Source organism: Bacillus rossius, assembly GCF_032445375.1.
Source record: "Bacillus rossius redtenbacheri isolate Brsri chromosome 4 unlocalized genomic scaffold, Brsri_v3 Brsri_v3_scf4_1, whole genome shotgun sequence".
Taxonomy (NCBI): domain Eukaryota; kingdom Metazoa; phylum Arthropoda; class Insecta; order Phasmatodea; family Bacillidae; genus Bacillus; species Bacillus rossius.
Window position 1 is genome coordinate 6,346,563 of NW_026962010.1, and position 27,641 is coordinate 6,374,203.

The 27,641-nt window shown below is 40.6% G+C and overlaps 1 protein-coding gene across 1 annotated transcript in view; it reads right to left on the reverse strand.

Annotated features, from left to right (window-relative positions):
- LOC134541655 (dystrophin, isoforms A/C/F/G/H-like) overlaps positions 1 to 27,641 on the reverse strand; it is a 935,715-nt gene that overhangs the window by 857,894 nt on the left and 50,180 nt on the right. The window contains exons 2-3 of the mRNA XM_063385245.1: positions 9,148 to 9,209; positions 2,983 to 3,075 (exon numbers count right to left, since the gene is read on the reverse strand). Coding sequence (XP_063241315.1) covers positions 2,983 to 3,075; positions 9,148 to 9,209 — 155 coding nt within the window. The remainder of the gene's footprint in view (positions 1 to 2,982; positions 3,076 to 9,147; positions 9,210 to 27,641) is intronic.

Here is a 27,641-nt window from a genome sequence, read left to right on the forward strand (position 1 = left end):
ACCCACATCCTTACTATTCTTAATTGTTTTGTTTGATAAAAAAATATACTAATAATTTATCTCTATCTATAACTAAAAAAAAAAAAGAAGTTTCCTTGCTGACGCGCTTGGACTCCAGGCACACTTTACTTTTGTTATGTCTCTTCTTCAGCTCTCGATAGTTGCCCTGCCCATGTGGCCGCCACTGCTGTTGGCGGAGCAAGTTTGAAGAGAACATTATAGTTGGAGTTACTTTACGGATAACATCAGCAGTTTAAATACGTATTTATTTTCAATTGACAACTTTTCAATTGACAACCTCCTCCCCTAATGTGTATGTGCTGGAAACAGCAATGAGTGAACGCTAAGCCATGCGTAGGGGCCTGCAGATTTCGCGAAAAGATTTCGAGACTAGATGAAAGTTAAAACACTATAGCATCGTCTGTATTTCGTGATTGGGTGAGTTTCTCCCAGGTACAATCGATTGTAACAACACCAATCACAGTGATTCAGTGCGGTAGCAAACGCGTCCTGAGTGGCTCGGTCAAATAAGGCGACGACTTCTCTCACAGACGGCCGCCAATCACAAGGAAGAAACCACAGGTGCGGGTATACCTTGTTGCAGTCTAATAAGTGTTCAGATCTTTTCGCGGAAAATGCCTGCCCCTAGCCATGCGTAAGGAGGTTTATTTTCAGAATAATGTTACGAGTGTCGAAATGAGCGGGAATGCACTACAGCTCGGTACTATCACTAACTACGAGACCTCTGCCTCTTCTAGGTCTGCGCGGTAAGCCTGGTGACATGGCTCTCATAGCTGATATGTCGTGATGTTCCCCCGCCATGAGAATTATATACGTAACTTACTTTTTGGTGCCTGACCTTGAACTGTCATTGAGATCATCAATTTAAAAATACGCGTATGTACGGTTATGATTATATTAAAAACTTAGCACGTAGGCATCAAAAAAATATAATTGTTTAAAGTAAATCGTAGCCATTTATTTAAACTCTGCTCTAGCAAAACGGTATAAGATACTGTAAAAACACGGAGCATATATTATTTATGATAACGTGTCACAAATGAAAGAAACAACTTATCTTCATTTAGCACGAACAAGGGAAATTCAGAGTAAGTTTCCCGCTGGATGCCGATAAATTATTCTATGTATCAACGCGTGTACATTTGGGTTAAGAGGAAAATTGTATTCGTCGTACGAAAAATCTTGTGTAATTTACACAATGAACATCTTGCTAAATTACATATAACACAATCACTTAATTACAATTTTATATGTCGGGATGAAATTCAAGTTAAACAATTTTTTTTTTAGGGCTACTAGGCAAATTCGGACATTAAACACTGAATCTCTTACAGAATTGAGCTTTTTGTCGTCAGTCCTGACTCTAGGAGGCGCTGAAAACAGTTTGAACACCCAGTTGGAAGCAGCTGTTATTAATTTCCAAAATATTCTACAGTATTAAATAAATTACAGATGATATCAAACTCGCTGTTCCAAACAAAAGATGTTCCCAAAACTTTAAAAAAAAAAAAAAAAAAAAAAAAAGGAGAGGATTCCAAACAACTTTATTGCCTTCAAACTGCAAATTTTAATACTTTCAGAAATTATAATAACCTACTTATTCTCCAACATTAAGCATGGCAACGACAGGCTGATCCAAAATGGACATGTCAGAATCGAAAAAAGTTAGTGATGTCAGATCCAAGATGGCGGATACAAAATGCTGGATACAATATGTCAAGCTCAAATTCCAAGGTCAACAGCAAATTTCAAGGACAATGTTCAAGGTCAAATACAAGGTCAATAAATCAAACATACGTAATTTTTGGATAACTATAATTACAGTTTATAAAAATTATAATGTTTATAATATATAATATAATATATAATGTATAATATATAATGTATAATATAACATATAATGTTTATAATATATAATAAATAATATGTAATGTTTTTTCGCCTCGAATGTGTAATCTAAAAGACGGAGTAGTTAAGGTTATGGAAGATCTTTTTGACAGGAAATAATTTTAGAGGCTAAATATCTCTTAACATATAATATAGAAACTATATATTTTATTGTACAGCAAACAACTTTAAAAAAATTTTCAAGTGCCTAGACTACTAAGTGTAAATCTTGTCTTGTCTAGATTTATCGGCAAACTCAAGTAGTTATTATGGCAATATTATAGCATGATTTAAAGCATTTTTATGAAAATTTAATATTGCTGATTTGCACTGTAAGTCATAAAAAAAATCTAAACGAATGAACAAGAAAACTTATTCCTTAAACGAACAGAAAAACTAGCCGAAAAGCTAATGTCGAATTCTAAATGCAGACATACACAGCACAGGGAGTTTCAAGGGCAAAAATTCAGAGATATGCAAAAATGCAGAGTAGCATTGCAGCATTTTGTGTAATACCTGTATTATTTGAGTTTTATTTTAAACACTTCTTCTTAAAATTAATTCAAGTTAAAATGTACAAATTAGAAACCCTGCGAATTTGCCTAACAGCCTACAAACACTAAACTGTATTGAAATTAAATGCCATGCAGACATATAAAAAATAATAATTTAGGTATTTTTACATTTAGTTAAGCAACATTTTTGTCTTGTGATGAACTACGTGGGATTTCGCATGAGACAAAAAGGCGAATACCATATTTACCTCCGCCCCAAATGTGTACGCGTGTATTGCCACAGGACCAGGGGCGTAGCCAAGGGGGGGGGGGTTAGGGGTTCAAACCCCCCCCCCCCTTAGCAACAAATCTTTAATTAATTTCTTATTCATCACTCAAACAAATTTAATATTACAATTAATAAAAAATTTACCATTACAATACTTAAATTTAAGTACCGAAAACTGCTAAAATAGCACTATTTTACACCTTAAAATCCTAATTTTCCCGGGGGAGGACCCTAATACGGGGGAGCACCCTCCATACACAAATGCTGGCTACGCCACTGCACAGGACTCACGTATTGCTTGCCCGTGAGCACCTCCAGCAGCGCCAGCAGCTTGTTGCCATCCTGCAGGTCGGCGAACAGGTCCTCCACGGGCGGGTGCGAGATCTGCACACACCAGGAACCACGCGTCAGCCTCGGGCATCCTCGGGAACCCCCGCTCCCACGAGCCTCGCAACAAGGGCCGCCACTGGACGAGCCCGGGGCAGGAGGAGCTACACTGCTCGACTTAAGGCCCTGTCACACTGTCAAATTTTAGCTTCCAACACCTTCCAATATGTTGGATCCAATATCTTTGAGGGTTGTGACGTCACGTTAAACGTCACTATCGCAGCCATGTTTATTTGAGAGATTGAATGTCTAGAGTTTCCTTCAAATATTTTACGTATAGGACTGGTTCTAAAATATGTTGGATGTTGGATGGGATCAGCCAATCAGAGTTATCTAAAATAAAGCGGCCGCTTTTGTTTCCGTTTCTGAGGTGTAATAGTTTAAATATCAGCAATGGCGAATTGGAAATAAATGCAGTAATTGAATTAATACTATTTTATTTCCTGCTGGAATATGTAATTGTTATTGTATATTTTCCTCCAATTGAATCTGTATGTACGGAAGTGCAGGTTAATATATTTGACTAAAAGAAGTTACTGTAGTTTTGGAATATTATGGTCCTTAAACCAGAAAACATCTTCTATTCAACTTACGATTATTATTTGACTGCTATACCAGTTTTGCTTATGTTCAGGTATTGTTGATACACTAAATTAAAACAGCAAGCATTGCGTACAAAATGTGCCATCAGGAATGAGGTATCAAAACTAGGATATGCATTTCGGAACTTTTAACTACAAATCCAAATTAATAACACCTAAAAGAAAATTTTAAAATATGCAATTCAGAGACTTAATGTAACTAAAATTATTTTGGCTTACCCAATCAATCTTTCTTATAAGTCATTGTTCTCCTTATTTCACAATTGCTGCTACTCTGTAAGTATTGTCTGGAATTTTCTGGAATATAGACTCATAATTTCCTGACAATAGATGGTACTGACTTATGTTAAAGCAGCATCTCTGAGTAAGCAAGTAGCTCTGGTGATTTGCAAGAAAGGCCTAGAAATATTAAAATTCTGCCTACGTGTTCAATTATTATTATTTAAGTTTTGAAAGTAATACCATTTTTCGTGAATGTAAATATTTGTGTAGCAGATCCTTGTCAGTAAGCCTATACTTCCCAGGCTGTACTAAACAAGCATACCTGGTCTAATATCTCGTTAAAAAAATTATTTTAAAGAGATAATGTGACTGAGGTGAAGTTAGCTTAAAGGCTCAGGTTGAGGTTTGTAACAGTAAATACACTTAATTCAAAATAAAACAAAATTGCCAATTTCTAAACACAGCAAAAATTAACACATTCACTTTAAAGTATAGGAACAATTTTGATGAAATACAAGTGAAAGTGTCCATACAACAGCAGCTAGTTGGGTGAGAAAATAAGCGGGAATGAGAAGGGATATGCCTACTTGCAGATTTACATTTAATTATATGTTTTATTCTTACTAAACATACCTTTAAATATTGTTTTTGAAGAGCACTATAAATTGCACTACAAATTTCAGGTAAAAATTTTGAGATGGTGTTGTGTGGAATACTTAAGGGACTTAAATGATTCCCCTGTCGCCAAAAATCTTAATGTAACTGCCAGCCTCTGCTTTGCTGGTATAGACTGGCACAAATGAGTATCCTTCTTTGCAATGCGAGACTCCACAATTGAAAGAAGAAGATAAAAACTTTCAGAATCCATTATTACATAGTTCGGAAATGAATCGGCATCTTCGTATCGAAGTTCATGACAAAAAGGGGTAAAACACCATTTGTTTGCCGGGAAAGTATCCACTGTCTCGTCCACCATCTGCGTTTCCTTTTCTTAGATTTCTCTTCTAGTTTACTGAGACTTGCTACAATTGCAATTACAGCTACAGCTTTTGAAACACTTTGATGCTCTTAATGCAGGCATTGCAAACACCTGGAAAACGTAAATTTTAAACTGTGTATGATCACAATATACCTAAATTGGAATATAACCTACTTAAAAAAGCCCGCGTTCCTTGACCCAAAATTTGTTTTTGATTCTAAATACTGTCATTTACAGTTCTCTACAGAATGTTTGGAAAAACGAGCTCACTCAAAGAAAATTGATAGTGTGAAATGACTTCAAATATATTTTACATTGCTCGGCAAATAATATTGAATACAATATATTTGAAGACGTATTTCATCCAAAATCACCCTTCAAATTTTGTTGTCCAATTTATTGGATACAATATATTTGACAGTGTGACAGGGCCTTTAGCACGACACCGCTGCGCCTGCTGCCGTCACTTACACTGACAACGTAACCAATGTCTAGGGACTGGAAGAATCCGCGGGTTCAATGACCTCCAGGATAGACTCCACGATCCTCTGTACACTCGGGCAAACCTCGCCTGTTCATTGGCTGCTGACTTGTGAGGCGTCTCGATTGGGAGACTCGTGATTCGATCCTGCTTTGACTGAGGGTCTATGATTGGCCCACAGTCCTCCAGGTTAACAGTGAACCAATAGCAGATGTTGCGTAAAGGTACAATTATTTGCATTTTAGCATATAGCGAAACGAATCCGCGAATTTTTCCTGTCTCTACCAATGGGACTTAGAACATTTCGGTGAGTCCCTCAAGTGTGTATTAACGGAGGAAGTAAAGAGTGTTGAAGAAGTATTCAAGTTGAAGTAGTGGGACTTGGAGAAACTATACGCGTCAATAGTGAGGGACCGAAGTTATGGCGGCATCCAGGCAAAGCTAGTGACGGAGGGGTGGCGAGACTTGAATAATGTTAATCGGACTTGGACTTTGTTAGCTTGTCTACATCTTGAGATATGGGTTGAGACGGTGTTCGGACTTAAGTCTTTTCGTCGGCCACTGCAAACTTTATACTGCGAATGAGTGAGAGTTGCGGTGCACACGATTTGGGAGTAGCAACTGTTTGTGCATCGGCTGGTGTGACGAAAATAGAGGTTCGTGCTGACTCATGAATACCTGGGCGATTTGTGTGTACGGGCTACCCACTAGCACGGCGTCACGAGCTTAGCCAGGCAAGTCTTTGTTGTCAGCTTAGAGCCTCTCGTTGCATTGTGGTGTGGGGTGAGGGGGGGGGAGGGGCGAGTGTAAGGACGAGCAGCCCTGGACGGGCTGTAAGAGGAGGAGTGGATACGGCCCCGTCAGCAGGCCCGGAGCTGCGAGTTGCTGTCAGCACAGCTGCTGCTCTGCTGGGCGAGACATGGCGGACGTTGCGCTGTGAGGTGGGAGGGGCCGCGCGGACTACACGAGGCTACTGGCGGAGGGATACTGAGGCGAGTCAACACCACATCCCCCACCCACAGTAACACTCGTCCTTGCTTTCCTGGAAGAGACGTTTTTAAAATAAACTGTTTTCTGGTACCGCTGCTACATACTGGTGTTAATGTAATTTTTTTAATTACTTTCATGAGCAAAGGACAGCTCGTAAATATTTTTTTCTTGTATTTCACTTTGTATTTATTTGTAAATATTTCTGCAAAGCATATTTTTTATTCATACAGCCTGAAATATTTATTGGTATGGATATTTTGTAAGTTGGGTTTTAAAATTGTTACGATTTATTAATAAGGAGGACAACTACTGGGTTCATATAGGGATAGCCAAATTAAGTTTAATAAATAGTTTTATTGATTACTAGTATTTACAGTAATAATAAACAATATTACTCATGAATGCCTAATCACCACTTTCTCGCAATTAGAAATGTCTTTTTTTTCCAAGTCACTAACACTCGCTGTCTCAAGTCCTCGAGCAACTCCCGCCACAGAACTCCACTCGGAAGTGCCGCGGAGGCCGGCGTCGCGGGTTAAATAGTGTGAGGCGCCCTTTCCAGAAGCGACGAGCGCAGCTGGGGCCAGTCGCGTCATCCCGCGCCGACCCGACGCCCGAAGCGTCGAGAAAAGCAGCGTCTATTCGCTGCGGCGGCCCGCGGAATTCCCCAGGCCGCTCAGCGACAGATGGTTCGGGAGCGGACAGGAGGGGGTAGCGAGGACCCTTGTAATCCGGCCAGGCGCGCGTGGCATTGCACATGACGTCAGTGGCCGTGCGGGGCCGCCAGCCAGCTCCGAACCTGACATCTTGGTCCGGCCTCTCGCGTTACTAACAATATTATTGAGAATGAACCAGGGCTGGTATGCTGTTAACATTAAGGCTTTTACTGCTAACAAGACCCATAAAGCAACATAGGTTTTTGAAGCTTTTTGCTAAAGCATTATTTCTTGTACAGACATTTTAGTAAATTTCTGCCTTTCTTGCACCAGCTGTAGTTTTGACGGTGTAGGTATACATCCACTGCCGCGTAACACAGGCACGGCCACGTGTGGTCCGTTGACGTAAGGCATAACACGAGCGCCTGGCCGGATTACAAGGGTCGTCGCTATCCCCCCTCCCCCTCTTCCTGCCTCGGCGCTGTTATCTATCGCTGAGCGGCCTTGGGAATTCCGCGGGCCGCCGCGTGAGTGAGCTAGCGACGCTATTGTCGACGCTTCGGGCATCGAGTCGGCCCGGGATGACGCGACACGTCACAGCTGCTCTCGTCGGTTCGACGAGCAGCGACGCCGGCCTCCGCGGGAGTTACGCGAGGAGTGAGGCGAGAGTTCTGAACTGATTCCAAGCGAGATCCGCGACAGTTCCGAGAGTTCGGAGAGTTCCGCGAGTGAAGGGAAGCGCGACATCGGCGAAGAGGGTGAGAGACCCCCTCGAGAGTGGCGCGACGCGGAGTCACGGGACCTGAGAGTGCGACTGAGTGGCGCGAGACTGTGTGTGTGGACAGGCGCGAGGTAAGGGGCCCAGCTCCATTGAGGAGTGCGGACTGTGGAACTAGACAGACATCGAGCGACTTGCGCATAAACACTTAAGTGGAAGTAATTGGTGATTAGGCATTTTTAAATAAGATGATGTAAATATTAGTGATCAATAAAACTGTAACTGTAATTGGAAAACTTAATTGGGCTATCCCTTGCGAGACTGTGTATATATGATAAAAAAAAAGTTTTCCATGTTATAAAACATTTGTAATATTTTTAATTTAAAACATTATATTTAATATGTTAAAAAATGGTATATTTTATATTATACTATTTTAGTGCTCAAAACTATTGTAAATATATTCAATATAAGCAATTTACTTGTTAACAACTTACCTTAAATTTAAGTATAAGATAATTTCACAAATTCTTTTAAATCATAGCAATTTTTTTTTCCAAATTTTTAAAGTTCTCTTCCCAAAGAATAAAACAAACTATACCTATCAAATAAGCAAAAAAAAAAAAAAAAATTGCGGTAAATTGTCTTGTTACTTATGTTATAGCTATAGCATTTTGTTTATAAACCAATGAGTGTTTTAAAATGTTCCAAAAAATACTAAAGTAACATGAATATTTAAAATCATTTATTATATTTTCTACTTATGTTCAAGAAATGCAAGACTTTCAATGCTAGTGAAACAGTGACACACATTATGAGTTTCGATCTCTTTTTTTTTAATTTACAAAGGTTTTTTTTTTTTTCCCAGGGATTTAAAGCAACGGTACCACATTGTACGGACATTTTTAAAACCACAGTTACCGAGAGTTATAAATACAAAACTTTCAACTAAGCTTGGTATATCAATAACTCGTCTGTTTTTAGATTTCCTGTATTCATTCCACGTTAGATTTTTACTTGATGAATTTCGGTGAAATGTTTAATGTATGTATTTATCCCTTCACATTCCGCCAGGTATCTCAGTATAGGGTGGCGTTGTCCAGGTCACAAGTCACAAGACTGTTTGGTCGGCGCTGGGTGCAGTCACACACCGCCCGCCGCGCGCTCCTGCGGCGATAGCCAGAAGCTCTGCGGCCAACTACTGCCCGCCATCTACTATCTGCACTCCAACACGGCGTTGGCAAGCAACTGCTGTGCTAACAGACGTGACAAACCAGCCGCATTGCTTACTTAGGGACGTGGGTGCTAGCAAGGGGACCCTAGCTATATGCACGGGCCACATCATTATTTCAATTAATTAGTGTAAGAACGTACCTACAGATTGCAAAAAAGATATGGCAATACACGCAATAAATGCTTACCTTCAATAGCTGTGAATTTATCCACTTGGCAAACGTTTTCTTCTGCACATCTTCGCGTTCATCTGCAAAAGACAATGAAAATAACAGTTTTAGAAAGTGATCCAGTAAAGTTTACTTCGTATAGACCTAATTTGTTAGAATAATTACATCGCAACGCCTATTAAAACAAAACAGTCTTGGTAGCACTTCATGACTATCTAAATAACTGAAGAAGAGTAACATGCTTGTTTTCTTTAACTGCACAGACAACATCCACGAAACTAAAAAAATTATAAGTCACACGTAGCAAATGTATAAGTCGGTTCATTAATATTTTATTCTATAATCTTACAAACAAATCAGAAAAATACTAGTTTAAAATTTTTATGAAAATTTTAATATGTTCCTTTTACGCTGCACGTTAGTTACTCTTTCAGTTATATTATTAAGAGAATATAACTGAAAATAAAGTTATCTTCGTATAAACTTAAGTTCCATAATATGTTTAAAATTATGTATATTTGTATTATGGGTGTTATAAAGCAAAACCCTTAGCATCTAAACTTTTTTTTTTGCGTGATAACGTCTTATAAATCGATGAACGCCGGCTGCACGCACGAAAAAGCATGACTCGTCACGTTCCGCCTGAGCCGAGCGTGCAAGAACCTGCCAACCACCGTGCGAGAAAATCTTCTATAATATCGAACAGGTTAAGGCGGGCTTTTTAACTAATTGTTCGTGATTATATTTAAACAAATTCTTTAAATTAAATTTCCAAAAAAAAAACTGTAAAATAATATTTGAAAATTAAAAAGTATGCAATTTTTCCATGAATGTTTTCTTGTGACGTTATCACGTAAAATTATCGTCCGTAAACCGACTTTACAGACAACCACCCCCCCCCCCTTTTTTTTTTTTAGTAATAAACAAATAATATTCAGCCTCAAATGAACAGCAGTAGCGGAAGCACGGACACAGCTCGGACCGCTCTCTCCGCGAGGGACCCAGGCGGGTGCCGGACGCACGGGAAACGTGGCGGACGCGTCGGGCCGGCTACTGCCGTCCCTCCAACGAGTGCACTGCGCCGTTGCGCCGCCGTGAGCCGCCTCACCACTACTGCATCGAGTTACTTCAGCATCAATAATTTAACAAAAATATTTCATCATCATTCGCAAACACACACACACACGTGCCGATGATTAAGACGTGATATCAGGCAGTTCTGACAGCACACGACAGGCTGCATGAAGGAAGGCCTCAGCGGGTCCGGGCAGTTTGAGGCAGCACGTGTTGGTTGTTTCCTACGAGACAGCTCGCTGCTGTGGAACCCGGTCGTGCTGGAGGCGTGGTGTGTGCTTTTCTTGCATGCTACTGTATTTATATATGTTACTTATTTTTTTTTAATTAAAGAGAAACTAAAGTAGCTGGGCTTCTGGGTTGTAGCCGCGTCCTTGGCGAATAATTCACCGACGTTTCGGTCGACATTGCAGTCGCCATCATCAGGGAGCAGTTACCTAGTAGGTAAGCAGTAGGTAACTGCTCCCTGATGATGGCGACTGTAATGTCAACCGAAACGTCGGTGAATTATTCGCCAAGGACGCGGCTACAACCCAGAAGCCCAGCTACTTCAGACAACGGCCGTGAAAGCCTGCGAACATTATTGAAAAGAAACTATTCTGCAAGCAGTGTTTCTTGGGAATCTGTTTGGTATATTTGTTTTCTGTGAAACGAGACAAACATCCGTAGAGTGTCAGATACAAGTGCGTAGTGATCCACACGTGATACTGAGCAAGCACACCCTTCACGACAAGGAAGAGCCGAGTGTGTGAGCGGCGGGCGGCGGGCGAGTCACGCCGCGCTCCCAGGCCGTGACGTGACGCGACGTGACGTGACGCGACAGCAAGGGCACCACGAGCCCGGCGCCTGGCGTCGCGAGGCTGCGGACCGACGCGACGCCCCCAGGACTGAGGTGAACAGTACCGACACCAGCCAACACCCAGTGAAGCAGTCCAAAGGAACGAATGAAAGACCGTCCATGCTGTTGTTCTCCTGCTACATCTGAGAGGGAGCGACCACGGCCCAGAGCAGCAGACACCGGCAAGCCTCGTTGAGACTGCCAGGCATGCCACCACACTAGCGCCACCAACAGTCACTCGGCTACCGCACGCTGTAACACATTTGTGTCGATTTACATATTCCATTCAATAGCACTTTTGCATTCTTGTCATGTCATTCAGAACAAAAACACGCAATATTTGTGTAGTTATTACACATTATTTCCTTACTACTACATAGTGTAATTTTACATTAAATGGAGGTGGAGGTGTATGTATATATATGTATATATATAATATATATATAATATATAATAATATAATATAATAATATAATAATATAATATTATATTATATATATATATATATATTCTAAAATCAACGTTACAGTAGAAATGAACAGCTTCATACGTTTTACACCCATAATGTCCTGGTAAAAATTTCATAAACATAATGTAAAAATAAGACGTAATGTTGTGATAATAATACACCACCAGAGTGTATGTAGCTTTGCTTAAACAGTATGCATTTTTAAACACCATTAGCACTTTTATTGCTAATATCAGAAACAATATTTGTGCAAAATTACTACGTCATGCAATTTTGCACTAAATGTATGTATTATTCTAAAAACTCCACACTGGTGTGAAAATACACACTTGCGGTGGAAATTAACAATTCTTTTGAAAGTTTTACACCCACCGTAAAAATATTTCGTAAAATTTCGAGTACAAATTTTAAATAATTTGACGCTATCGTTTCTAAATAACCGAATTGTGCTACACACTTTGGAAGAAATACTCTAATGTAATAACTGCAATAACTCATTTGTTAAATAACGCATTTAAATTTATATATGAATTTACACATACAATAAGTGTAAATTATTCAGTGCCTGTTTCTATTATACTGTAATTGTCATTGTAAACGTGCATACAATTTATCACAGTATATTTAACCACCACCCCCCCCCCCCCCTCTTTCCCCCCAAACAGCAAAAATACAATTAATTTTACTATACATACTGACAAAAACCCATTCAGTTTATATCAGTCATGATTGTTATTGTGCACGATGGTCGTGAGGTAAGATGCTTGACTGATAATCAAGAAATTGTGAGTTCCATTCCCCGCAAGGTTCCTCAGACAGTAGTAGTCAGTATTTATTTTACCTTTAGAACGTGATAAAATATAATAATAAATCTACAGTACAAAGTGTTCAGTAACCGCTACAATAAGAACGGTGTTTGAATGAGGTATTGTACATAAACAGAACCAGCGCTGTGAAATAGTCCTTGTCAGGTGAGTACGAGGCATAACGCGGCTTGGCCTTAATCACAGCAGAATGACGCTAAGGCACTGCTATGCCCAGAGGCATAACACGACGGCCCTTGCAACGGCGTGGTGACCTTGGGGACGGCTAGGGACCAATCAGCACCACCTCAAGAGTGACGACAGAATATTTCTCGGAAGTTTTATGGACGGATATCAAGTAAAGACCCTAAAATGAAAATAAAAAATTGTATAGGCATTCAGGGTCTGCAAGGGTAGGAATGCGTACTGAAACAGGCCTCCTAAAGAAAACACTTGCTGAACCAGCCAACGCAGATACACTACAGCTGAAGGAACCGGTTCGTCAGGACGGTCAAGTTACGGTGCAACATGATCAGGAAGTCTTGGGCATTGGGCGCTGGTCAAACACGCGCCGGAGTACCAGCTATCGCCATCTCTAAGAGCCTCGCTCCACCGGGCACTGCACAACGCCACCACATACACCGCACAGGATCCCGCCTCATGTCTGAGAGGTCATGTTAGCAGCGACCCGTCTTTCCTAGAGCACGCTGTTTGTTCAAGTGACTGGGTTCTGTCGTTTCAATATTGTCACGATTTATGAGGGGAGAACTGGGTTCGTAAGGGATAGCCCAGTTAAGTTTTATTGATTACTAAATTTTACATTAATAATAAAAAATGAACTTAACAATGTCTGATCTCAAATCACTGACACTTAAAAATATTTATTCGCAAGTCACTCGATGTCTGTCAAGTTCGGCAGTTCGCACTCCTCACTGGAGCTAGGCTCGACAGTGGTTCGCCCCTCACCTCGCGCCACTCTGGCCCGAATTCAGAGTTGACCTTCGAAAGCGCATCAAACTCTCATTCATCTGACAGACTCTCCACCTCTCATACTTCAAAAACGCCTTTCAAATGACTGCCAGCTGAAAGCTTGTTCCCATCCACTTTCAGTGGAGATCTGGCAACATGGCACAAAAATTTTCTTAGATCAAGTACTTGGAGTGTGTGTGGAAAAGCGCCCTATTTCATTTTGATTGTCTTTTGTCTGCTCTCCCGCTGAAAATAATATTTTGTTTGGATTGGACACGAGGTTACAGTTACCAGACACTGATAATAAAAAAGGAGGACATTTCACTAAAAAGGAGGAAAATATATTTTTTTTTAAAAAGCCAAGAATTAATTACAATGGAGTACGATATTTTAAAATGTTTTGGCATTTAATACAGTTTCAGTATAAAGAATCAAACAAACTACGCATATACAGCATATTAAAAACACGTGCTTCTGCATGTGCTGCTACCTGTCAAGCTGTCATAGAACTACTTACTAGTGGGATGACTGCGGACAGCGCGCGCGTTACTCAGAGTGTAACTGCAGGAATTATCTCACTTTATAAAAAAGCCGGACATTTTGGAGCATTAAGGAAAATCCGTCCGGACGCAAAAAAATACATAAAAAGGAGGACATGTCCTCCTTTTGCCGGACGTCTGGTAACCCTACACGAGGTTGAGAAATTTTCTTAAGATGGATACGTTGCCTAAAATTATAGTGTTTTCTCCAGATGAAAAAGCGATTATTTTTGATCTCATGAGAAAGCACAAAACCGTAATAAAAAAAACAACAAAAGAACAAAAACAAATGCAGTTTCTTACAGAGAAAAAAAAATTGTGTTTCGAACTCTTTATCCCGATAAAAATCAAACGGGTCTGCTAAATTTCTTATATACCTTCGCGGAACTGGATTTTCATTTTTAAGATCATCAAAAAATTCAAAAACCTCGTCAATGTGATTTGGAAATTCATCCAAATCTTCTGCCATCGCTACAAAACACGTGTCTGATGCACACTTTGCGGGCGAAACGATTTCTTTAAAAACGCATATTTAATTCCAAAACATATTTTACATATCTGCCATATGACAAAAATGTTTTAAACAATTACAAACATACATGAACACGTTTTTATGTGGGAATTATATATTAAAACAATCAACTGCTCCGCCAATTTTCAGCTGAACAGGCATTCGAATGAGCTTCAGACCACATTCACTTTCAAGTGGTTGGCTCTCCTTATCCAGCAGTCAACCAACCACTGAAAAACGTCTCTGCTGAGCAGCTTCAATGGAAAAGCCTTTCGGTGTGTGAATAACCGTCGAAAGAGCTCTCTGAATTAGGCCCTCAGTCGCACTCTCGCGGTCCAGTCGAACTCCGCGTCATGCCACTCTCGGGGGGCTCTCTCGCCCTCTTCGCCGATGTCGCACTTCCCTTCGCTCGGGATCCGCTCGGAACTCTAGCGGAGGCCGGCGTCGCTGCTTCAGTACTCGCGGGTCGTCTTTCCAGAACCGACGAGAGCGGCCGTGACGAGTCGCGTCATCCCGGGCCGACCCGACGCCCGAACAGTCCAGAAGGGCGGTGGCCCGCGGAATTACCAAGGCCGCTCAGCAATAGATAACGGCGCCGAGGCATGAAGATGCGCAGGGAGTGGAAGGAGGAGAGGGTAGCGACGACCCTTGTAACCCGGCCAGGCGCGCGTGGCTTGCCTCACGTCAGTGGACGTGCGGGGCCGCCAGCCAGCTCCGAACCTGGCATCGCGGTCCTGCGTTCTTTACAATATTATACTTTCCTAGCGCAACCCGATACATGCACGCTGATTGTTCAAGTGACTCGGTTTTGTCGTTTACATATTACACTTTCATTTAAATTTGCAAAAGTAAGCCAATTAATTACTCATTAATTTTTTTAATATTTTTTTTAACGAACTATAAATTATAAAATAAGTTCTCGTTGTCTCATAAATATTCAAAACTCCATTCATATTTTTAAAATCATGCAATTTTTCCCGACGATTTGTGATTGTTAATTTTCAATAGCTAAGAAAATGCTTGTAATATTTGAAACGAAAAACATGGGGCGCATGCAATACATATTTGTTAATCATGTAGATAATCTATATTAGTGAGAAAACTCATGAAACAATCCATATTGTTTGCATTGCAATAAAATTTTCAGTCGAACAATTAATACATAAAATATGTTTTGCATGCGCCCCACGTTTTTCGTTTTGAATATGTATTACCATATAATCATAACTATAGAAAATTCACAATCATAAATTTTCAGGAAATTTTGTACGGTTTCAAAAACATGAATGGTGTTTTTAATATTTATGAGACTAAGCGAAAATATATACTTTTTAGTTTGTTTTAAAAAGTGTTATATTAAACAATTAGAATTTATTTTCTACTTTTTAGTCTTGTTTATTTGAAGTTTTTCAATCAGTTGTAAACACCTTGATGAGATAATAAGAAAGACTTGCAAAAATTTTAAATTTTATTTCAGTTTCATTTAAGCATATTTTTGTAATAGAAAATTGTTATATCTACACACCAATAATGTATCAAAATATTACAATATTTTTTAAAAATAAAATTAAGAAGCAAGCGATAATAACTTTTTTTGAATTTATAACATTTATTTTTAAGGTATCTAGTACTTGCTCACCTATGTATTTGTATGTAATTATACACTGGAAATTCTAGTTTATCTTACAACCATCACCAAACTTTATGAAGCACCATTTCCGTTATGTTTCGGGCGGAATGGGAGAAACAACACGGCACAGCAAGCCGTCTCCTTCATTCAACCCCCGCATGCTTTCCTTGACAACATCCATGGACTGTCATGGGCTGTCAAGTTTATTGATTTTTTACTCCATAGTTTCATTAATGATTTAAGTTATTTTTTTTTCGTTTTGATTAGTATTCACGGTTTTCATGTTTTCTTTATCTTTCTCTTCATTTTCTTGCATTTTCATCCAATCCTCAACTATGTTCTCAACTATGTTTATATGTTTCAAACAAATATTTTTGGATCTAGAAAAAAATTAAAATTTTCTTATTTTCTGGCTCAAGCACACGAATAACTTATTATTTTTAAAAAATTTAAAATACAGCACCTAATAGTATGCATAGACAGACATTGCCCAAAGCGAGCTAATAATCACGTGGTAAAATAAGTATTTCAGTCGTTTCTCTTCGCCTTAGTTTCCCGTAGCACAAGAAAAATAATTAAAAATTTTAACATGTTTTTTTTTTTAAATTTTGTTTGCGTAAAAAAACAGTCAACACTCGGCAAGTGATTCTTTACGAAACACGTAAGATGAAAATATATTTACCACTTTCCCTTAAAGTGTTTACTTTATGTTATGCACCCTTGATTAAATTTAAAAAAAAAAAAAAAAAAAAAAAAAACATTTTCAAGACCTATTAGAAACTACTTAAAAATAAGTAACATCAGCGCAAAATGCTTTTAATAACAAAAATTTTGTTTTTTGTGAAAACATTTTCGCACGTAGTTTTTAAAGGCTAATCAGCATATTCTTGAAATACTATTCGAAGTACACATTAAAAATAATTAAAGGTTATGTTGTTGGAAAACGTGTAAATAAGATAAGCCACCTTACCAAATGCACACATAATTGTCAAACGCTAAATATAAATGCCTGAAGAGTAGGCAACATTCACTACACTCTGTATGCTATAATTTTTTTGACGTGATAAAGTCTCATAAATTGATGAAAGCCGGCTGCACGCACGAAAAAAGCATGACTGTCACGTTACGCCTGAGCCGAGCGTGCAAGAACCTGCCAACCACCGTGCGAGAAAATCTTCTATAATATCAAACAGGTTAAGGCAGGCTTTTAAACTAATTGTTCGTGATTATATTTAAACAAATTATTTAAATTAAATTTGCAAAAACTATAAATAATATTTGAAAATTAGAAAGTAAGCAATTTTTCATCAATGTTTTCTTATGACGTTATCACGTAAAATTATCGTCCGTAAACCGACTTCACAGACAACCCCCTTTTTAATAAGAATCGCTGTGAATGGATAAATAAATAAAATGACGTGATGTGAGTTTCCTTTGAATTCTGTTTCACGAGGGTTTTATAATTTGGTATCACTGTCGCAGCTACAGACCGGAGCTGATTGCTCGCTACACGTCTGCAGTGCACGCGCAGTGAGGTCCAGTGAGTTAGTTAGTGGGAAGCCTTCTTTTCACAGACGAGAGAGCCAAAACCCGAAGTTCCCCGAAGTTCATGCTTTTTTTCCGTATCTTTAATGTAGCTATCCTAACCAAATCAACCGTCCACAATGTTTTAATGTATTTATAATGTAGCTAACCTAATTGACCATTGGTATCCTTTTATCGACACCGCCATATTTATTTACAATGAACCAAAAAAAAAACCGAAGATGCACGATTGGCTCTCTCGTCTGTGAAAAGAAGGTTTCCAGCGAGCTAGTGGTGCGCCCCGCCGCGGGTGGCAGCACTGCGGGCGGAAGTGCCGTGCCGCGCCGCTACTTCCGGCCGCCCCCGCCGCCCGGAATGGCTACGCCACGCTCCGCCACCAGCGGCTGTCCTGTCTGCTCGGCGCACACTCCATGCACTGACACGACCCGTGAGTTCTTATAATGGCATTACAAACACACACTGAGATACAAGATGCTCTAACCTCAACCATGTACTAGCTGCGACCGCGATGCCACGTGTATGTGACATTTGTACTGCTTGCGCCTGCAGTTGTATCTGCCGCTAGAACAGAACCAGGACCTGATTAACCCTCGGGCTAGTTAGGCTGCAGCCTAGGGCGCGAGGATCGTGGGGGAGGGGGGGGGGGGCGCTGAAATCGTGTATTCCCGTGCACTATTGATCTAGCATCATTGCATCTACCCTACATATTTCAACTAGACCGAGACAAAACACTAAAACTAAATGCGCTGTGAACAGAAAAAGCTTGGGACTCCCTGATTATGACAATAAATTTTTAAATTTTTAAATAGCGCGCGTAAAACAAACACTGACTTGTCACCTGGCGGTGGCGCGTCCTCATAATTAGCCCAGGGCGGTCAACTCTTGATCAGTCGCTGAACAGAACTGTAGGATTCGCATTATTTGATCGTAAATGTTTGCACACCTAAATTACAGGATCTCGAGCTATCTAATACACCCTGAAGGAAAAACTGCCAGCAAAACAGCTGAACAAATCAACGTGTGACCGGAAGAGAAAGTAAAGCGAAGTAAACCGATGAGCAATGATGTCGACTGATCTGGTTACACTTGTGAAACTTCGCCTGGTGACTCAGCAGGTCTCGATCCACACGCCGACAATACGAGGTTAAATGTTCTTGCGTTTTGGTACCGTCTGAAATACATTTTTGTACGGAATCAAGTTTTAGAAGAAGAAAAATTTATGTACTGGGAAGAATTCTCGTTACTGTTTTGCGATTATACTGTGTGTTTGATAGCAACAGCAATTCCAAAACATAGTGGCTTCTTTTGGGTTAAGACATCCGTTTGTTGAACTAAGTAAGTGCCCAAGGTTTCGGCTTGCATAGTGCAGCCATTCTCATGGCTGATGGATACCTGAAGGCAAAACATTTTCACGAATGCAGACAGGACAGCGACACGCGCCAGGTTCGGAGCTGGCTGGCGGCCCCGCACGGCCACTGACGGCCACTGACGGTCACTGACGGCCACTGACGGCCACTGACGGCCACTGACGGTCACTGACGGCCACTGACGGCCACTGACGGTCACTGACGGCCACTGACGGCCACTGACGTGAGGCATGCCACGCGTGCCTGGCCGGATTACGAGGGTCCTCGCTACCCCCGCCCCCTCATGTTCCCCTAGCACCGTCGCCCCTTAGGCCATTGTCAATTACCCTTTAGTGGCCTGGGAATACTGCGGGTTTTCCGAGGCCACCGCGCGGAGTGGCGCGAACAAACACCGCCTTTCTGGACTTTTCGGGCGTCGGGTCGGCCCAAGGTGACGCGACCAGTCGGTTCCAGAAGGGCTGCCAAGAGTATAGAAGCAGCGGAGAGCGTCAAGACACCTGCGAGTGTGCTGCCTGGCGTGTACTGCGGCGCGGCGTGGGTGAGTGCGCGGAGGAAGACAGCGAGCTACTGTCGAGCCAGGCTCCAGTGTTTCAGTGACCAGTGTAGAGAGATCTTGAGTGCGTTAATTCAATTTATGGTGTAAACATTAGTAATAAATAACACTGAACCAAATAATTGGGCTATACCTTACGAACCCAGTTTTCTCCCCACATTATACTCCTAACAGTACTATATATGGCCATGTACAGCCTAACTGTAATTGTTACCTAAAAGTGGCCATGATTGGGCGATGTTCTGGCCAATCAGGGTGCATCCTGCTACTCTATACAATTAATAGCCGACAATAATATATTGTTACAAAGGGGAAAACTGGACCGAGCGAATAGCCCAATTCATTAATTAGATATTTATTTACTAATATTTACAGTACGAATTTAATTATAACGATTTAATTGTCTGTCCACAAATAAATCTAACTTATAACTAATAGCAAATTGATGAGTCCGCTATTCACTCCCAGCCGCTGGTGCTCGGCTCTACTGGTCGCCTCTCACTCTGTCCCCGATGCACAGTCCTCCACGACCCGGAGCACGGCGCTAGTCGCCCGCTTATCGCTCGCCCTCTTCTATCCACTCCCCCGCCTCGGCCAGATACCGCCCACGAGCGGAGGGTCAGAGTTGACTTGAAGCAGGCAGGCGCCCTTACACGCCCTGAAGTGTCTCGCCCGAGTGGGCCCTACAAGCTCTTCACAGATTCACAAGTACAGTTTGAGATCAGATGTATTGTTCACGTATTTTCCCGTCAGTGCCATGGCTAAGTGGTCAAAAGCATTGTCTGGCAATACGCTGGCTAGGGTTCGATGACCATCATTACAGTTTTTTTTCTCGCAGTATTAAATTATTACTTCCAGCATTTAAATATATTTTAACAGTGAAATGTATATATTAAAAAATTCCATAATTTTTTTGTAAAGTATACTGTAATTAAGTTAATTAATACATTAAACAGGAATTGTTTTAAAATATACATTTTCGAATTGTATTTACTGCAGACCATGGTTGGTGACTTTACATTGTATAAGACATTCATCCATGAGGAAGGTGATGTAACGTGTACTACCCAAATGTACTCATCCTACCTGTTCAACCATGTGATGAACATTGTTACGACCTATGTGGGGAGAACCGAGTTCGTTAGGAATATCCCAATTATTTTATAATACAGTTTTATTAATTACTAATATTTACATTACTAATAAATAATTGAAATTAAAAATGTCCGACCACCAACCAATCACTGCCACTTAAAAATATTTCTTCCCCAGTCACTCGATGTCTGTCTAGTTCCACAGTCCGCACTCCTCACTGGAGCTGGGCTCCTTACCTCGCGCCTGTCCACACACACAGTCTCGCGCCACTCTGTCGCACTCTCAGGTCCCGTCGCGCCACTCTCGAGGGGGTCTCTCACCCTCTTCGCCGATGTCGCACTTCCCCTCACTCGGGGAACTCTCCGAACCCTCGAAACTTGCTCGGAACTTACGTGGAAGCCGGCGTCGCTGCTTAAATACCTGTGGCGCCCTTCTCGAACCTACGAGAGCAGCTGTGACGAGTCGCATCATCTTGGGTCAACCGATGCGCGAAACATCGAGAACGGCGGCGTCCATTCATGCCACTCCACACGGCGGCCCGCGGAATTCCCAAGGCCGCTCAGCGATAATAGCCCGAAGCGGGACGATGAGCGGGGAAACGGAGGGGGGAGGAGGTAGCGAAGACCCTTGTACTCCGGCCAGGCACGCGTGGCATGCCTTAAGTCAGTGGACGGCGCGTGACGTCAGTGGCCGTGTAAGGCCACCAGCCAGCACCGAACCTGGCACGTGACGCGGTCCTGTCAGCGTTCGTAACAATACCTATAATTTATTATCCAGGAAAATCGTGCTGGAACATATGTGACATCAAAGTTATTCAACATTATGTTGGTTCTCTAAAGTATTACGAACGTGGTGCTATCGTTTAAGTATTTTTCAAGCTAAAAGTTGCAGTCCAATATATACATTAAAACAAAATTAACCTGAAACAATTTAAAACCATATAAGCTAAGTATATTTTTGTATATTAGTTTGTTTTTTTGGTTAAACGACAGTCTGTAAATACTTCCTACAAACAATCCTTAACCTTATTGCGCTGATTCAATAAAAATTTAAGATTTAACAGTAAAAATATAATCACGAAATTATTTTATTCAACATGGCATCAAATATATTTTGGCGAACAGTTTATTGTGTTTCTACAGTATGACGAAAACTGCGCTATCTCTAATTTTCAAAGTGTAATAAGAATTTTTTAAGATGTCATTTCTTTTTATGACTTTGAATTATAACAAAGTAGGTATTAAAGGATAGTTTTACTATTATAAAGTTTAGTTTCAACACCAATACGCTTAGTAGCCTACATACCCCGATGTTCTCGAACATTAATATCAATTGATGAATGATGCGGGCCCGCCATCATTTCGAGATTTCTGAGACTTCCACAGATGGCAGCACCATTTTTAGGGCCACATTTCCATTCCAAGCGACTTCTTTTCCATTCCCGAAATTACTCCTATCAAATGCCGTGTAACGAGAGCTAAGATTTTTAAACATCAATAACATTTTTCAATATGGTACAGAATATATAATTCAATAATTAAATATTAAAAAAATTATGACTTGAAATGCAATGACAGATTTGAACCACGTCTTAGGCAGGCCTACAAGTTTCGTTCTTCGTCACCATGCTCTTTATGTTGTGCTAAACACACACATAACCTAAATCATTGTGATGTTACATCATAAATGTAATAAAGCTAGTTTAATCACGAATTCTTAAAGTTGTGATTATTTAATTTTTTTAATTATTTAAATTTACCAAATATATTCCAGGGTAGTTTCATTTTTGACACACCCAATATTTTTGGTATGTATCCCGACGTCCGTATACGTGTGCATGCTGCCACACGCGCGATTCCGCCATTTTGAAAGCTTCGGCACGTCGTTACAGCAGAAAAAAAAATAACGCTTTTTCCCAGCATTCAACAGTAGTCGTTCCTACTAAGTCGGCGGCGCTCGGAGGCGACTCATGTTTTCAAATTTGAGAACACCGATACTGGCGGAAGGCTGCTTGTCTCGAGCGGGAGTCACGTCAAGACGAGGCTAATGAATCTGAGAATCGGGCCCCAGAGCCCCAATGCGTGAAGTGGCGTAACTAGGACACCATTATTCTGAGCTGATGACGCGACACTTCAAAAGGGTGCGCGACCATTCCAGAAGGAGTCTGAGGGGTATGAAAGCAGAGACGCCAGCCTCCGAGGCAGTGAAGTGAGGAGGGCGAGCGACAGACACCCGTGTGCGGAGACTGGTGTATCAGGACTGTGCTGTGTGTGCGGCGGACGAGTGAGTAGTGTGTTATGACAGGTGTGAGGTTAGAGACGACCAGTAGAGAGTCACTGTCAAGTCGAGCTACAGTGGGGAGAGTGAACTGTGGACTAAACGAAAGAGTTATTAAGTTGTGGACAGACATTTTAAGCATCGTAATTTAATTGTGCATATACTTAGTAGTTGATAAATAAAAAAAAAAACTGTATTCAATTAATCGGGTTATCCATTTAGAACCTGTTTTCCCACATGTAACATTATATTGTTAATGCCCGACTCATTAAGTCTGGCCAATCAGCTAGGTAAGATGCAATTTCCTAGACTTAAGTCATTTCACGCATCAAACTTTATTCAATTATTTTAACTTTTTTAGGTGTTAATACAAATTTAGTTCCCTTGATAAGTTGTATTTTATTCAAAATAATGAATAGAAAACTACATTATATCAACTTCTTTACCATTGGAAAGTTTTTTTTTTTTTTTTTTACAAATGCACATGCCCAATAAATTATTGAAATATGTTTAATATAATTTCAGATAGTTTATTAAATTATGTTTGAGAAACATTCGATTGCCACAAAAGTATAAGAGGATTTTATATGATGGATAAAAAATTTAATTCAATAAAATATAGAACTAGGCCGAAATGAACCATCTATGATGTAATCATAACATTCAACAGCGAAAAGGAGCTGTTCGCGGTTATGCAATTATAGTGCCGTCGTGTACTCTCCAAATACGAAACTGTTATAAACTGCAGCAGATAAATGGACTTTCACACGAAAATTTTAAAATGCTTCACACTAATTTCTAACGGGTATTTCTGACATATTTTTCAGTCAGATTTAACTGAGTCGCAGTAGTTTTTACACATTTATATTAAAGGTATCCCAATCAAATGAAATTACCTTTATTGTAGGGACTGATACATTATTACTAACCCGTTTCATATAATTGACGCGAGAATTCAAGTCATTAGGAGCTTTGCAATGTTGAGTTAGAGAAATGAAACGGAACACAGTGAGGGTAGAAAACAGAGACAAGCAACTGCCCGAAGTTTGTATTGTTTAAAATTATTTGTACATGGTTTGTTTTGTATTTTACGGTTTTGTCACTCCCTTAAACCATCTTTCTTGAACAAGGGTAACTATTGCTAAATTTGTAAGTACCTTGCGAAATAATCAATCAGTTCTCCCGTACTGTTGCCGACTACAAACTGTTGTTCTGTGACCGTACAAGTGCACAGTGACATGCTGAACTGATGGACATCCTGGAGAGGCAGGAGGCCGCCGCTGGGTGGTCGGTCTGACGTCACACGGCGCCGACATGACGGCACGTGACCCGCTATAGGCCGGAGCTACTCCCCCTCCCCACTCCTCCAGCCAATCACATGCTGTGCTCGACGCCACACATCGCAGTGACCTAGAGACCGGAAATATTCGCGGATTCGTTTCGCTATATGCTAAAATGCAAATAACTGTATCTTTACGCAACATCTGCTATTGGTTCACTGTTAACCTGGAGGACTGCGGGCCAATCATAGACCCTCAGTCAAAGCAGTATCGAATCACGAGTCTCCCAATTGAGACGCCCCACAAGTCAGCAGCCAATGAACAGGCGACGTTTGCCCGAGTGTGCAGAGGATCGTGGAGTCTATCCTGGAGGTCATTGAACCCGAGAATTCTTCCAGTCCCTACAATGACCTCTTTGGGCCGACTGTGAGACGGTACTCGGAGCTCATCATCAGAGCAGTCGTGGGAGGGGCACACCCACATCTAACAGTTCGCTACATAAGGCCGTGTCCATGTGGCACGAACAGGCGGAGGAGGACTGCGTGACGGGCCCGCCTAGTTCCAGCCTATCTCTGCAACATTTGTCAAAGCGTGGGTTGTGGCGATGTGATGCCTTTACGTGCAACTTTTGGTTTGGTTCAATTAGTAAGATATCCTGTCTCCCCCACCAGACAGCAGGAATGTAAGAAAGGGGAGGGGGGAGGCAGCTCGGGGCGATACTGGCCAATAAGACCCATGCTCGCGGTGGATGTCATTGCAATCGTCTCCGGTCTGGACTTCTTGTCGCAGAGGGTATCGGCTACTACGTCAGCAGACCCTTTCTGTTTGAACACTTGACAAGTTACTAACTCAGGGACCATATCGCTATTCCCAAACATCTTGACCATGCAGATTTGCTATAAGCTCAAACCTTCCTTCATGCTTTTATTTTTAAATCTCCATATAGTCGTGTGAACTTCAGACCCGAGCGACATCTTTGCTGAAATACGAGCGTGCGGAGAGTTTTTTAAAATGTTACTTTTTTCTTCCTTGAGCGGCCAATTTTGTTGAAGGAAGATTGTATAATTAGATACAGTTTAAATAATTGTTTACGTTTTATTCGGACTGAAACATTCAAAGAACTGATTCCTTGCTTTAGTCTAAACTCTAAAGGAACAGCACAGGCGCCGTGCAGCAGTCCCTGGTCGTGGCATCGAGGCATCGAGGAGCGAGGCTACAGCCACAGGCCTGCGAGTTACCTCCACTGACTTCTGACACGTGGCGCCAGGGCAGTGTTCACGCTCGTCCTTGATTCGCTCACTTGGAACTTTTACAAACAACAAATAACAAATTATTATTTACTGCTTATTCCACCTAATAGTCGTATCTAGTGTTCAAGTAATCAAGATCAAAATTAAGACATTGCAACCATGTGCTGCGCAGAATTTTTTTTGCAGGAGACAAATACTACGGAATCCATTTTTTCTTTATTTGAGAGGTACACCTATTTGCATACGCTACGTGAAACCCGACCTAAACCTTCAATCAAACACGCTTGCTTACTTACAGTGCTCGCCGCTTTTTCACACAAACTTGTGGAAGGGAGAATTGTTCACACGCCTACAAAAAGCTACACCACACCTGCAAAGCCTCCATAACATGTTGTAGCTTTGAGTGTGTGCCATTTTGAAGTGTGGAAGGAAGCCGTAACGCAAAACACACAAAGGTATGAAACGAAGGTCTTTGCTAACGACCTACACTCAGCCCTATAGGTTCTCACATATCAGCAAAATAGAGTACATGTCACGAAAGTCTAAGTAACTGATACCAATCTGTTTCCTCACAGGGATGATATCAAATAGTCACGTGAAAAGACATTAAACTCTGTCCAAGATATGGAGGGAATATTATGGCAGGTACTTCCATGCACATTCAGACTTTGACAGCTGAATATATTGTGACATAATAAATTAAACATAAACACAGATTCATGTAGCGCCAGACTAGCTAAGTAATCAGGTATTAATTCTTTTGATAATTTTCTCAAACTATTATGCAGTTAACGTATGATCGTTATTTGCGTTGAATGTCAAAAAAGGTCAACTTGTTCACCTTATTTTGAAGAGAGTGTACGCGTGTTCGCGTATAAACAATCTGCACCCCAAAAGGAAGAGCTACAATGTTTGGCCAGGGCAAGTGTCTGTTAGTCACCAACACTAGCTAGTGCGGGGCAAAGTTCTCTTTTAAATTCGTCACATATCTGGACTGTCAACACTGCCCGTTTAGTCACCATAGACTCCAAAATACGCACATTGTCTTTGTGAGATGGCATTCCCGTTACTAGGGACTGGAAAAATTCGCGGTTTCAATGACCACTAGGATAGACTCCGCGATTCTCTATGTACTCGGGCAACTATCACCTGGTCATTGGCTTCCGACTCGGGACACCTGTTTACTGCGATTCTTATGATTCGATACTTCTTTTGTTGAGTGTTTACCATTGGCTCAGAGTCCTTCAGGTAAATTGCGGTCCAATCACTGACGCAGCATTAAGCTAAACGAGTTTGGATTCCAGCCTGTCTCGAAAGGAATCCGCGAATTTTTCCGGTCTCTACCATTACAGTTCAGTCACCTCAAGTCGTTTGCACTTGAAGATCCAGACGTAACTCTGGAAAGCGCGCCAAATATCTCATGAGCTCACGAGCAATGCTCCATAATTGTTGAGAATTTTAATTGTAATTTTAATCATAACCTGTAAAGACTACCTCTTTCTAGATACTGGTTTCGAATCTTAGAAATTTTAATTAAGTTTTGAATTACGTTATTTTTAAGTATCTCCATTTATTTATCACTCTCTAGACATCCCGTACAGGGTGAAGAATGTAGATTCATTAAAGTACTGAGTAATTTATTAAGTTAAGAGGAATTATAACAACAATGCCTTTCGCAAATTTTAGGTAGATGTCAAGCGAGTTCACATAGAGTTACCGTTTCCTCCAATAAAGTTAACGTCAACTCTTTATATAATCCCACAGATTTAATTTAATGTAAATTATTCCTATACGGTTTAACCCCGTGGCGACAATATTAGTCAACCCTGTGAGAAACAGAAAGAGAACATGTAGTAGAAGGGGGAGGGGGAGGAAGGGAAATGCGAGGAGGACAACGATACGCTCCAAAGAAGCAACAAAAAATGTTCTCAAGTTCATTGCATCGGTGCCGTAAAAACAAATTATTTATTTATTTTATTTTAAAACCCACTTAAATGTACTTATCTTTGTTTCACTTTTGACAGTAATAAGTTTTCCCTATGGAGCTATACTCTATATACCACTTCAGTGAATCTAGTGCCTATTATAAATTGTATAATATTGTGAAAACTGTAATATAAGTGCTGCAAATGAATATGTTAATATTAATTATTTAAAGTTGTCATATTTTTGTAAAAGTTATTTTGTTCACGTATTTACTATTTGCGTGTAATTTCTAGCTTCGATTGGCTGCCTTGGAAACTTGAATATTTGAAATTTAAATTGTTTGAATGTTATATTTAACTTTTGAATTTTTGGACATTTAATTTATT